A 13,072-nucleotide genomic window follows, 5' to 3' on the forward strand; every position below is an offset into this window, starting at 1 on the left:
GCCTTCTTTGGCACATTTATCACAAGTGCCTTCCTCCCTGCCCTCCCCCCCACCTAGTTTAGCAAATTACTTTTTAATTCTGTTTTTGGTGCTTTGGTTGGTCACACAGAAGTTTAAATTTTCTATGTAGTCAGGCTGTATATTTATTATTAAGACTGATTTATTCATTTTTATGGTTAAAAAAAATCCTGGTTACTCTAAATACTTGTTTTTTCCCCCTATTTTCTTACAACATTTTCTCCTATTTAGCGTTTTCGTCCACTGGAAGTTATTTGGGTATTAGGTAGGTAAGGACCCTTTTCTCCTCTTTCTTTCTCTCTTTCTTCTCACGCTTTTTAATAAGCAGTGTCACAGCTCTGCTTATATATTGCACAATCTTTCCTTTCTTTTGAGTTGTGATGCCATCTCTCTCATATACCAAATTCTCACTAAGTTGCTTCTATTTCCAAGCTCCAGTCTGTTCCACTGATCTAGTCACTATTGTCACGACTGCACTGTTCTCATTATTCACATACATTTTAATATCTTACAGGGCAAGCCCTAGCTCCTCACTCCTCTCATTCTCGAGACATTTTCACCCAGAGGACTGATAGACTGGGGGTGAGGAGGCCAGACTTCAGGCACCAGGGGAGGCTGGTGGGGTCTGGAGCTCCTGAAGCTACAAGGTAGGACCCCTCGGCCCCCAGAAGGGCTTTGGAGCCCTGGGTGAGGCTCTTGGTCTAGAACTGCACTGGCGGGGGGGGGGGGGCCCTGTGCAGCCCTCCTAAGGACAGAATGGATAAACCCAAAAGTCAGAGGTCATCTGCCCCTTGGCTTCAGTTTTCTGCCAGCCATTGAGGCTGCTTTGGATGAGGCAGAAACACCTCCCAGAGCTGAGCCCCTGGGCCACGATGGGCCTCCTCACCTGCCTGCCGGCCACTCCGGGGTGGGGTCTGAGCCGCTGCAGTGCCCGGGCCGGGGCGAGCTCTCTCGGGGCCCCGTGGGGACCACACCTCCTGTTCTCCCAGCCAAGGAGCCCTGGCCCCCATTCAGGAAGCCAGTGAGGTGCCTGGCCCCATCCTGGCCCGGGGGCCCAGGACCTTATCGGATGATCTGGCTGGGATTCCATGGGTGTTTTTAAAGGAGAGCTACTCACAGCAGTTCTACCACACACCCATTTGGGGCATTTTAAAAACAAAATCCCAATTAAGCACCTTCATGCTTTTAATAAGCCCATTCTCTCCCTGCTGTAAAGCAGGCTCTTTCCTTGTGCCCCAGGTGTAGTACCAACAGTCTCCCTCTCGGATGTGACAGCAGGGAGTGATGCAGTCATCTTGCACCAGAAACACTGGTTTAGCTGTAGCACCCTGAGGTACAGACCTTGGATGGCCTGGGGAGGACAAGGAAGTGACAGCATATTCAATTTTGTGGGTTACCTGGAGCCCAAGACAGGTGCCAGAGCTCCCCCCTCTCCTCTCAGGTGGACCCTTCCCACCTCACAGGTGGAGCTCACAGATGTCCATTCCCACGTTTAAACAATGCTCTCCAGCTGCTCACAGCTTCAGCCACCCTGGAGTGAGCCCTCCCACCCCCAGGCTCTTTGCACAGACTGTGCTCCACGCCTGGATACCCTCCTTCCATCCCTACCCTCTCCTAGCACCCTGCCAGCTTAGTCCTGCCTCTCCCGCCTCTAAATCTTAGCTCAGGTGTCACCTCACTGCTAACTCGGCCCCGGTGCCACCGCCACCCCATCCCATGTGCTCAGGACAGTCTCTTCTGCACAGCACTGACCTCACTGTGGGTGTCGGTTCATTACATAATGACCTGTTAATGCCTGGTGAACACCCTGCGGCCAGGGAGTTCTCACAGTATCCCTAGCATTTATCACTGGGTCTGGCATTTAGCAAGTGGAACTGGAAGCGGGGAAGTTGAGGTTGGGGGCAAAGGGAAAGATCTGACTCATCCTCACCGCTGTCTGACCCCAAACCGAGAGTAAATACCCCACGAGAAACTGATGACTCTGATGCCTCTTATGCCTCATTTTCTCTGGGGCTCTGTGCTCCCAGCTTCCCCAGGTAATATGAGCTTTGAAATGGTCTTTATACAATTTGTGAAGTCAGCGTGTGAGGCCCGTAGGCTCGCTGTGGGACGTTTGTGTTATTGTACCAATGGGAGAGGCACCAAATGGTATTCGTCACGCAACCGTCCGCTCCTTTAAAATCTACACCAGTAACCTCCCAGGGGTAGAGGGACAGTCATTTTCTCCGGCAGGTAGTATACCTGGTAGAAGCATATAGCCAAATACACCCACTTAGTAACCGAAGTGGCTTTAATTCAAGCTGGCTGTGAAGGTTTCTTAATAGAAACTCCAATCTGTTCTCCTATGCTAAATGTAAACATTGCAGTAGATTTTTCTCATCAAACAATACTTCTAATGCTACTGAAATATATCATACCCATGATATGGTATGATTTCAGGAGCACCATGAGTTTAATATTCGGATGGAAATGTGGTTTCAGGAATGCTTTCAGAGTACTCCGCACCTCTCCTTCAGCATTACCCGGCTCGACACAGTGTAACATCCCTTCCTAATTAGCTTATAGAGAGAGATTTGCTTCAAGTCATGTACCCATGTCATAAAGGTCCTTGTTGCCATATTTAGAAGACTATGTCCAACATAAATTCCACTCCCAAATCTCTTTCTCGTAATGAACCTCCATCGACATAATGAGTTCCTTGGAAGGAAGGCATTGTGTAAATTAAAAATACTAATGAGTCATAATGATAATGAATTATTTTCCTTATTACTGGGAGCAGGACTCAGCTTGGGCACATTATCCTGTGTCTGAAGGTGTCTTCCCTACACCCAGACCTGCCCTCCCCCAGGAGCCCAGACTAAAATAGGTTCTCTTTTTTTTTTTTTTCTCTCCTCATCAAAGCTCTGAATCCCCCAAATGTCCCTGATCTTAGCTAGTCAGTCTTGGAGGAGTGGAAGTTACTAAACTGGTTCCCACTAAGATAGGAATGACCCGAAGGCACCCATAGCTGTTTCCAGCAGTGCGCTGCTTGCACCTTTCCAAGGATATTCCTATTAGCTGGTTAGCACAGGCGAACTGGTGGATTTTCTAGCTAAGACCAAGCCCAGTGTCTTAGGGATTGTCTGGTTACAAGGAACAGGAACCCACTCAATCCGACTAAACAAAACTGATTTACTGGGAGGGAAGGCAAGGGCAGCCTTCACAGAACTTAGCGGCAGAGGCACAGCTGGGCTTTGGGAGCGTCAGGGACATGACAGGAGAGCGTGAGGAACTGGGGTGAACTTTTCCTGTTTCTCTGGGACCCTTGTCCACAGACTCTATCCCAGCTCTCCTGTCTCTGCAGGATGCTTTTCCGTGCACATGGGCCAAATATGGCGGCCGCTGAGTCAAGGGTCCCGTGCCCATGCTCTTGCGGGGAGGGTTCGACTGGCACAGCTTGGCTCAGGTGTCACCCCTAACTCAGTCTACTCTGCCCAGGGCGTCGAGGTTGCGTGGCTCAAACACAGTGCCTGGCCCAGGGTCATGACTCGGTTACGTGTTGTTACAGGATGCAGGGCCCCGCCCTAAGGGGAGGGGATGGGGCACATCTCCAGAGGAAGTCTACCACACCAGGCCGAGGAGTTTTCTGCTTAATTTGGTTGGGCGCCTGGAGTGTTGAAGGGCTTTGGGGCAGGAGAGTGGCATTGGCGCCCGTGTTAACAGCAGGCCTGTGGTAGGATCTGTGAGCTGGGCAAGGAGCTCCTGGTGCCATGTTCATCCTAAAGGAGCAGTGACTTGCAGACAACGGGATTCATTCCTACTCCCTTGGCACCGGAGTTGGTTGGGACTCTGTGGTTGAATGACTCAAGAAAAGGGAGATTTGGCATGTTTTCCATTCTGCGTGGACTTGCTGGGAACTTGGAAAAGTCACAGAACCTCTCTGGGATTCTCTTAATTCCAATTCTTTTAATTAAAAAAAAAAATTATATATATGAAAATATACACATACGTACTACTTATATATTTTTATGTTATTAATTTAGCAGATTCTTTTAAAAGATCTTATTGGCTTTATTCAGAGATTCCTAAATTGGGGAACATCAATCTAGCAATAGATAGGAGCCTCAAAGAACTGTACAAGGCGAGAAATTTTCTGGGCAGAAGGGAGCAGGAACAAGGAAGTTATACTGGGCATGTAGCAGATTTTTCCTGTGTTTCTCTTTGCTGGCCTGAAAAGATGCTGAGGGTACACAGGAAAGGCCTCAGAAAGCTGGCTAGGAGGCTGGCGGATTATAACTCACTTGTGGCTGGAAAGAGAGAGGCTTCATCTCCTTCTCAGGGAGGAGAAATGCTTGCTGTGTGTGAAGAGTGACATATGTGCTTTGAAATGATACAGCTGGAGACCTAGGAGGCAAAAAGCATATAGAAACACACGATGGCTCAGATCTGCTGGTGGGGGAGCCCAGAGAGCTGGATGGGGGAGGGCCCGTTTTGTGGATTTGGAATGCGGGAGATTTTTTTTTAAAGATAGAAAGGGCCCTGAAGGCCTGTTGCTAAAAACTGCAGTTTCTCCAGGAGTTTTAAAAAATCACCTACCACCTGGCTGTGCCCTACACAGGCTGTGAGCGTATTTGGTAGGGATGAATGGCCCAGCTAGTCTTCCTGCCGGTGACTCTGTTAGCATCTAAATTGATACCGGTAGGGTATATTCTCGCAGAGGATGAAGCAGAAATCAAAACACACCCCCGTCTCCTGGGTCGGGGGAGAGGCGCAGCGGGGCTACCCCAGCTCTCATCCATCTCGGAGCAGCGCCCGGCCAGCGGGGGGAGCAAGTCCGGCCCTCGGCCCATCCCGGGCCTCTGGGAGGGAAGCAGCGGAGCCTCTAGAGGAGGGGTGCAGGCCTGTGGTGTGGAACCTGCTTCCAGCTTTCATTTCCTTTACGCCAAGGAGTCGTTTATGACAATCCGTCACGGCAGGCTGATGGGGCTGATAGCTTTTGGCAGAAGTCCTTTCTACTTCTCGCAAATTAAATCACAGAGAAAGTCACCAGCAGTGAATGCAAAGAAAGTGTTCAAGGCCACTGCACGGAGGCCAGCAGCTCTCAGAGACCCAGTGTTTGCCAGACTTTAAAAATCCATGAATACTAACGAGGCTGGCACCTTCAACGACAGGTTGGGGTGCAGACACTAAGAATGCTGTGTGGCGTGAAGGGCACAACTCAGAATGGCTACTACTAATAATAGGAATAATAATAATAATGAAATAAAATGGCAACAACCAATGTGCACAGAGAGCTTTTCAGTCTACGTGCACATTTTCGTTTCACCACAAAACCCTGTGATTCTAGGAGGTGGGCTGTCCAGCTATGGTCTCCCTTTCACAAGTAAAGAAACCAAGGCTGAAATGCTTTGTCGACCTGCCCATGGTCACACCGCCGGTAGGTGCCAGCCAGGACTCAAATCCAGGCTCCCGGCTCCCCCCAGCGCCCTTTCCGTGACACCAGGCTGCTCCGGTGAGCTCGGATGCAGGGCCGGGCTCGAGGTGGTGGGCAGAGCTGGGCAGGCAGAAACTCTGAGGAGTGGCCCAAAAAGAGCCCAGGGCTTTCATTTAAATTCCCCGACCCCCAACCCGTTAACACAAGGTAATATATGTTCATTGTTTGAAAAAAAAAAAAAAAACAGATAAGCATAAGAACATAGAAATAATAATTGCCCACTCAGAGATAAGCATTTTGAACATTTTAGTGCACCACAATATCATCCTTGCAGATACTTTTTCTTCATTTTGACACATCTTTCCTCACAAAAACGGAATTCTGTTCCTCCTGCCGTTTTGTAAACGTCTCATTCCATATACTGTGAATATCTCTCCATGTCAGATACACTTGAACAATATTTTTCTCATTTCGTTAAAAATGTTAGACATATAGTTTTTATGATTGCAGAAATAACCATAAGGTTCTAGGCTCATTGTAGAAATACTCAAATTCACACCGTACAGAAATGCCCAGCAAAGGAAGCAGCCGCTTTACTTAATCCCGCCCTTGGGGCCTAAGCAGAGTCGCTACACTTCACGTTTCCTGTTCATGTTTTCCATGCACACTCTAGACGTAATGAACATATGTGTCTCTATACACTTGTTTTCTCTGCCAAGTGGGATCACACACTGTTGTGTAGTTTGCTTTTTTCCTTCCTCTGGTGTGGACATTTTATTGTCTCAGTCCCTGAGGTTCTAAGGCAGCTTTGTTCCAATCCTGGGGAAAGGAAACCCCATGAGGCTGGAGAAGGGGCAGGATAGTGGCAACAGGATAGGAGCAACACGGGGCTGGGTCCAGCGATCGGACTAGAAACCCTCCGAGAGGAGGGGACCGCAGCTCAGGCAGCCGCTTGCCGCTCACCCGGAGGATGCAGGTAAACGGTGCTACCGCACCACCACCGCGGGGCCACCTGAGAGGAGGGGTCCCGCGGCACCAGATGGCCCCGTGACCCCTCATGAATGCTCTGTGCCTCCCCAGGTGTGTATGTTCTCACGACTGCCCTGATCCCCGTCTTGGAGAAAGAACATGACCCCAGAGTGGTGAGTTGACTTCGGGGATGTTTTGTAAGTAAATGACTTTGCTCCTGATGGGAAATCAGTGGTCCTACGTTTGTTGCCCCAACTGTCCCGAGGGGGCCATGCTGTCCACGTCCATAGGGGGAGCCAAACTCTGTCCCCTGGGTCCACGGGCCTTCTGTTTGATAATCTGAGATCCAGCAGCGGTGTGCCAGCCCAGACGGCGTCCAGGTGGGTCTAGGGAGGGGACGGTGAAGCGGGGAGGGATCCAGGTCAAGGTGGGGGTCAGCCTGCGGCTTTGTCCCGAGGACACACGCACTTGAGGGGCTTGTAGGCGTGGCCTGGGATTCCAGAATGCTCGCTCTGGCAGTAGAGACTTCCTGGGAGCCGGCTGTCGATCCTGCCCGCCCTGCCCCGCTCTCAGGGGCCCTCCACCCGCCCTGCTCCTGCCTCTTGCCGCGGCTGGGTGCCTGCTGCCCATACACAAGCAACGAGTCCGCCGCCAAAAGCGAGGCAGAGCTGTGCAAAGCCCCAGCCCGCACTGTAGGCTCTTCCCCAGTGTCATCCGAGAGTTGGCAAAGCATTCAGAAAGGGGGGCTTCTGAAGAGCAGGGGCAGCGGGGGAAGGCAGTCAGCGGTGGGTGGGTGGGTGCGCTTCCTGGAGAATGTGCCGCTCAAATGGGAGGGGACAGGCTAATGGGTTACAGTGACGGAAATCAGAGAAGTCAGGAGTTAACACAGGCTGCATTCTCTCTGCTGTGAGGGCCAGAATAATGACCTCCCCTGATCTGAGAGGTCCAGGTCCTAGTTCCTGGCACCTGTGAATATGTCACCTTGACATGGCCAAAGGGGACTCTGCAGATGTGATGAAGTTAAGGGTATTGAGATGGGGAGGGTATCGTGGATTACCCAGGTGGGCCAGTGTAGTCACAGGGGTCCTAAGAAGAGGGCCAGAGTCAGAGGAGACATGACAGTGGAAGCAGAGGCGGTCGGAGTGGTGCAGCCACAAACCAAGGCATGCGAGTGGCCTCTAGAAGCTGGAGAAGGGAAGGATTCCCCCCTAAAACTGCCAGAAGGACTGCAGCTCTGCTGACACCTTGATTTTAGCCCCATAAGACCCATTTCAGACTTCCGACTTCCAGAGCTTCCAGTGGGGGAACTCATCTGCGACTTTGTAAGCCACTAAGTTTGTGGTCATTTGTTGCAGTAGCAACAAGAAACCGACATGCTGCTTGACAGAGAAGCAGGATGGGAGGGTGTTATGAACTTTTCTGTACAGATCTCCATTCTATTCACTGCAGGTGACAGTCTCCTCCGGAGGAATGCTGGTTCAGAAACTGAGTACCGATGACCTACAGTCAGAAAGGACAGCGTTCGATGGCACCATGGTCTATGCACAAAACAAAGTGAGTGAGGGGTTTCTCAAGGCTGCCACCTGGGTGCTTTTCCAAGGAAGGCTAATTCTGGGATTCACGTTAATTTGGATCTTAGTAATTCCCAGCAGCATCTGAATGTTCCCCAGTGGAGAGAGAACCCTCTTCTCCATTAGGAGCCCGGCCCTGCCCAGCTCTGCCTGGACCGGGGTGGGGCTGGGGGGCTTCAGCTCACCCCTAGGAAGAGCCACAAAAGCCGCCACCTCTCTTCGCTGGTTTCTTAGACCCACAAAGAGCATGGTGAGAGCCGGGGGCCACCCCAGCAGGAGCCCAGCAGGGGTTCCTTGCCCAGCGGCTCAGAGGGAATATGGACCCAGGAAGTCACTCCTCTCTCCCTGGGCAGCCCCTGCTCACTGGCTGGACAGATGCCCCTGGAACAACGCTGGGTTTCCGGGCTCCCTTTGAAGGGCATGTGCATCCAATTCTGAAAGGAAAGGGCAGGGGTCCAGATCTCATGCCCGATCTTAACAAAGTGTAGTCACGCCACTGTATATCAGCTCGTCGCAGCTGTTTTTAGAAGCCGGCTATATACCTTCCACACTTATAGTTCTGGCCCCTCAGTTCATCACCTGGGTGGGCTCCCTCGTCGTTTGTGAAGCTGCCAGCGCCCACCAGCTGTCCCTCCTGTTGGTGTGGTCTGCCTCTGTCCGACCTCCCCCTGCCCCCTGTGTGCCCTGGCTCTGCCCCGCTTTCGCTCACCGAGCCCCAGACCAACTCCTGGTGGATTACTGTTCATGACTCAATCCTGACAATTGAAGGAACCATACTTCTTGACAGTTTTTCCAGGGAACATGGGAACAAACCACTCACTCCGTAAATGAGGCCCAGATGGAGCTCTTTGCGAAGCGTAATCAAACTGCCCTGGGATTGGGCAGTAGTCTCCATACAGCTGAGGCTTAAGTGGAGGGCGGGGGATACTTGATGAGTTCTTAGGGAATTTGCAACAGCTGTGTTCTCTAAGCATCCCCAGTTCGCGTCCTACACTCCAAGGCAGGAGTTCCTTCACGTGTCCACGGACACCCGCTCAGTGCCAGCCTGTGCCGGTGGCCAGGGTACACAGTGAGCGGGGCCCAGCAACGAACGCGGCAACACAAGCGGCTAGGAAAGAGGACTCTCTGGGTGTCACTTCCGGGGGGGAGGGGAGGGGGAAGCCCCCAGGCAGCGTGCAGCGCTCCCTCATTCCCGGTGCTGGTGCGTCTGCATCTCAAACGCAGGGGCCGGGACGCAGCACTGGGTCGTAGCCAGAGCTTGTGGGCTTGTGGGGTAGAGAGCCGGTTCTAGAGCAAGGTGAAATCTGACATGGGGGCGGGCGAGGCAGGGTGAGGGCCGGCTCTGCATGCCCGCAGCCCCCTTGCTCCCCCTCCCGTTTGTTCATCCTCGCCCCCCACCCACCCCGTCCAGAGGCAGCAGGTGGTCCTGACGGAGCGGTGGGCCCGAGCGCACCCGGCCATCCACTTCTCGTGCATGCATCCCGGCTGGGTCGACACCCCAGGTAGGTCTTTCGTTTCCAAGGCGCCTGCGTTTCATCTAAAGATATCCTGGGCGGCCGCAGGACTGACTCTCCCCCGGAGTGACCTACAACCAGTATCATGAGGACTAGGCATGGCTTCGTCTCCACGGAGAGGGGCCGGCGGGGACGGGAGGGCGAGCAGCCTGTACGCACAGGCGGAGCTGGTGTCGTCAATTCGCCCCGCGCGGCCGAGAGAGGGGACAGCCCTGGCGTGGGGTGCGGCTGGGGGCCCCTCCCTCGGGACAGGGGGAGCCAGTGCACGCTGAGTGTCGGAGAGGAACGAACCCAGCCGAGGGCGGAGAGGGGGACCGAGGGAAGTCAACGGGAGACGCTGGGAACGTGGGGATAGGCCAGGCCAGCTCGCCGCTGCCCGGGTTCCTAGAAGTAGTGATGCACACAGGTAAGTTAACAATCACTAGGGAGACAAGTGGAATTTTCTGGAAGCGCGTTGGAGCAGCAGGGAGGGAGAGCAGCGCTCTCCTCGGGATCTGTCCCTCCCAACTCCGTGGCCTCGGGCAAATCACGTGGGCTCTGTAGCTCTTTCCTCCTCCCCCGAAAAGGGCACCGAAAACAGCAGCACAGCAGCACCCCAGGACACCTGAGGGCCCAGAGCTGCTCACAGCCGTGTCTGGATACTGACGCGTGTGTCCTCACAGCCCCGCTGCGGTGGGCACTAGCATCATGCCCATTTCCAGATGGGGAAACTGAGGCACAGAGGGGCCAGGATGTCCCGGCTGGGCCCGGCCACAGTGTCGTGGGAAGCAGGCTCTCTCGTATACGTGCTGTCATCCTTTCTGAAAGCCGCTTGAGCAGAAGCCTTAACATTTGTATATAGATCCTTGGAATTCATCCTAAGAAATAATGAGAGATGTGGAAAATGAGGTTGCTCATTGCAGCACTCATGCTAGGAGAGTGAGTTAATAAGAGCACCTGTACAAGAAATCTGTTCAGCCCTGAAAACTGCTGGGGAGAAATGTCTGTGGGAAAGGAAAACTGCACTATACCATTAAATGAAGGTATCAGTTCCCCAAACTGTACGTGCCTTAGGGTCTTATTTTGGCTACACCCATATCCCCATGGAAGAAGGCGTACGTTGGTGCCACGTAGCACCCCACGGAGACCTGGCTGGGAGAGCTGGCGCAGACCAGCCCTCTGGGGCATGGCTCTGAGGACGTCTGGCAGCCTTCTGTTTTAAACGCAGAGGGGTGTCCTCAGCCAAGCACACCAGGAGGGGCTCAGGCCAGGGGTGTTGGGAGAGGGTGACTTCTTACTTCTTGTCGCTTCCTGATGGGAGACAGGCCCAGCCCTGCCTGACCAGCTAGCTCCATCAGGCCGTGGAGGGCCGCCAGCCTGTCATCCTCCCGAGGACATCACCCTGACAGTCCTCATGTCAGCCTGTGTGCTCGCAAAATCTGTGCTCCAAGCCCACCCCCTGGATCCACCATCTGGGTCAAGGTGCAGTTTGCCCTCTATTGTCCACAGGTCACAGGGCAACGACTGGGCCTCTCGGGTGCAGATGGCCTGTCTGGGGACACGGAAGCCCGAGGGAGGGCTGGGCAGGGGCCTGAGCCCGTGGACACTTGTCCTCCCCGAGTGGTATGACAGAAGGATTCAGATTCCTTCTCTTTGCTCATCAGTATTTCCTAATTTTTCCACAATTAGCAAGTACTGTTTCTGTGAAAAGAAAAAAAAAATTTTTAATTTAAAAAATGAGGGCATTAAATTAGATGATCCTTTCTCTCTCTGAAATCCTCTGATCTCATTCTGGCTTTCAAACGTTGTTTTCTCTGCCTTCTTTCCTTTCCTTGGCCTCACGAGAGAACAGTTTTGTTTCCCAGTGTGCTCACTGTTGGGACAGTGTGTTCCCTGAGGTCTGTGGGCGGTGGGGGGGGGGGGGGTGCTGGGCCTCCCGTGGTGAGGACGGGGGCCCCGGGGAGGCGACACCAGGAGGGGAACCTCTATGTAGCCGGGTGGGGGGGGGGCAGGGGAGGACGAGTTAGAGGAGCTTTGGCAGAGGAAGGAAGAAGTCCCTCCCCTTCTTACTACACTCCTCCCTAAAAAGCAGGAAACACTCGTGCAGCCCGAGGAACCATCAGCCAGGATCCTCGGAGAGGTCAGAATCCTTGGCGAGAGATGGTTCACCCAGGAAGCGGGAGTCTGATCCCCTCTCGGCCTCAGTGTGACCCTCCTTTCTTAGGGTAGAAAGCGGGGAGGTGCCGGAGATTTTGCTCCCAGGGGACGGGCTGGTCTGGGCGCCCGGGGCCCAGGGGACACGGGACCCAACGCACTCGGGGCTCTGGTGAGCAGCACTTCCCTCCCAGGCCACAGGGTGACACCTCAGGGGCTTTGTGACAAGGCTGTGTGAAATCTGAACAGCCTGGAGGAATGCTGTGTTGAAGGGGAAAGAGGGCAGTCTGCGGTCCCATTCCAGTTCATCGTCGTTATTTTGGCACTGGGAGAAGCCAAGCGCCGGCAGCGTCCTGGCTTGAGGATGCTGTCCTCACCTCCCTGTCTGCGCCCCCCCCCCCCCGCCCCTGCAGGTGTGCGGTTGTCGATGCCCGGGTTCCACGCCAGGCTGGGGGCCAGGCTGCGCTCTGAGGCCCAGGGCGCCGACACCGTGCTGTGGCTGGCCCTCGCCCCGACTGCCGCCGCGCAGCCCAGCGGCCGCTTCTTCCAAGGTGACTTCCTCCCTGGGTGTGAAGGCGCCCCCGACCCTCCTCTCCGTGCAGCTCGGGTCGAGGAGGGTCTGTGCCCCTTCCCCGTGATGGCGCCCGGCCTTGCTTGGCAGGGCGGCTCCTTCGCCTGTCGGGGTGCTTTGTGAAGGGCCTCGCCTCCGACTTCGCACCACCCGCTTTTTCCATCCACCTTTCTGAACTCAGTGGGTCCCTTGAGGATGAAATCCTCGGGTTGTCATTCTTGTTCTCTGAGTTTTGGGCGAGGCCGGGCCCTGTGGGCACCGCGGAGATGAAAGCTCCCTCTCCGAAGCCCCGGGGATGGGAGCTGTCCAAGCAGCAGTGCAGAGGGAGTGAGTCTCTTCTTTCTGCTTCCGGGGGCAGTTATCTGTTGAGGGTTTGCTGCCAACCTGGGCAGCATCCCGACGGGCAGTCTGAGAGGAGGCATGCTGAGGGCGGATGCTGGAGGCCAGGGCCTTCCGCTTCCTTCCCCACCACGGATGTGGCCACCCTCGCCTGAGCCATGATGGAGCTCTGGTGACCCTGTGGTGGCCGGGGGCGTGGCCGTACCTTCTCCTCTGGCCACCACCTGCCAGTTCTCAAACACTCCACACTCCCCAAGCCCAAACCCCACCCCCGCCAGCACCCAGGCCTGAGGACCCTCCCCCCAGCCCGCCGGAGTCCCTCAAAACCCAGCCCGACACCTGTCCTCCCCAACGCGGTCTCCCTTCTGTAGCACCTCGTCGTCTGTGGGGACCCTTGAGGGCAGGGGTGGCATCTAACTCCGTCCCGTGGGGGCCCCTCCCCGGCAGATGGCCGTGACACGACTGCCCCGGGGCCCAAGCGGCGGGCAGAGGCGCATCCACGCTGCCTCGCTGCCCACACCTTTGTTCTTCCCTCTCACTTTTA

The 13,072-nt window shown here is 54.5% G+C and overlaps 2 protein-coding genes across 8 annotated transcripts in view; one reads left to right on the plus strand and one right to left on the minus strand.

The window, feature by feature from the left end:
* The window catches only part of DHRS12 (dehydrogenase/reductase 12), a 37,322-nt gene that overhangs the window by 23,217 nt on the left and 1,033 nt on the right, over nucleotides 1-13,072 (plus strand). For 4 of the 6 annotated variants that reach the window (XM_059903238.1, XM_059903240.1, XM_059903241.1 and 1 more), the window contains 4 exons: nucleotides 6,512-6,573; nucleotides 7,850-7,954; nucleotides 9,383-9,473; nucleotides 12,032-12,169. In XM_059903238.1, the coding sequence (XP_059759221.1) occupies nucleotides 6,512-6,573; nucleotides 7,850-7,954; nucleotides 9,383-9,473; nucleotides 12,032-12,169 (396 nt within the window). Of the gene's footprint in view, nucleotides 1-6,511; nucleotides 6,574-7,849; nucleotides 7,955-9,382; nucleotides 9,474-12,031; nucleotides 13,068-13,072 lie in introns of those variants that run through there. The other 2 variants (XM_059903237.1, XM_059903239.1) reach the window with 2 other exon arrangements.
* WDFY2 (WD repeat and FYVE domain containing 2) overlaps nucleotides 1-13,072 on the minus strand; it is a 191,207-nt gene that overhangs the window by 1,402 nt on the left and 176,733 nt on the right. Inside the window, exon 12 of one of the 2 annotated variants that reach the window (XM_059903232.1) lies at nucleotides 10,231-10,342. The exons of the other annotated variant lie outside the window; for it this stretch is intronic. Within the exon in view, the coding sequence (XP_059759215.1) occupies nucleotides 10,310-10,342 (33 nt within the window). The 3' untranslated portion in view covers nucleotides 10,231-10,309. Of the gene's footprint in view, nucleotides 1-10,230; nucleotides 10,343-13,072 lie in introns of those variants that run through there. 2 annotated transcript variants of the gene reach the window in all.

The sequence above is a fragment of the Balaenoptera ricei genome, chromosome 18, assembly GCF_028023285.1.
Source record: "Balaenoptera ricei isolate mBalRic1 chromosome 18, mBalRic1.hap2, whole genome shotgun sequence".
In the NCBI taxonomy this organism is placed as follows: Eukaryota; Metazoa; Chordata; class Mammalia; order Artiodactyla; family Balaenopteridae; genus Balaenoptera; species Balaenoptera ricei.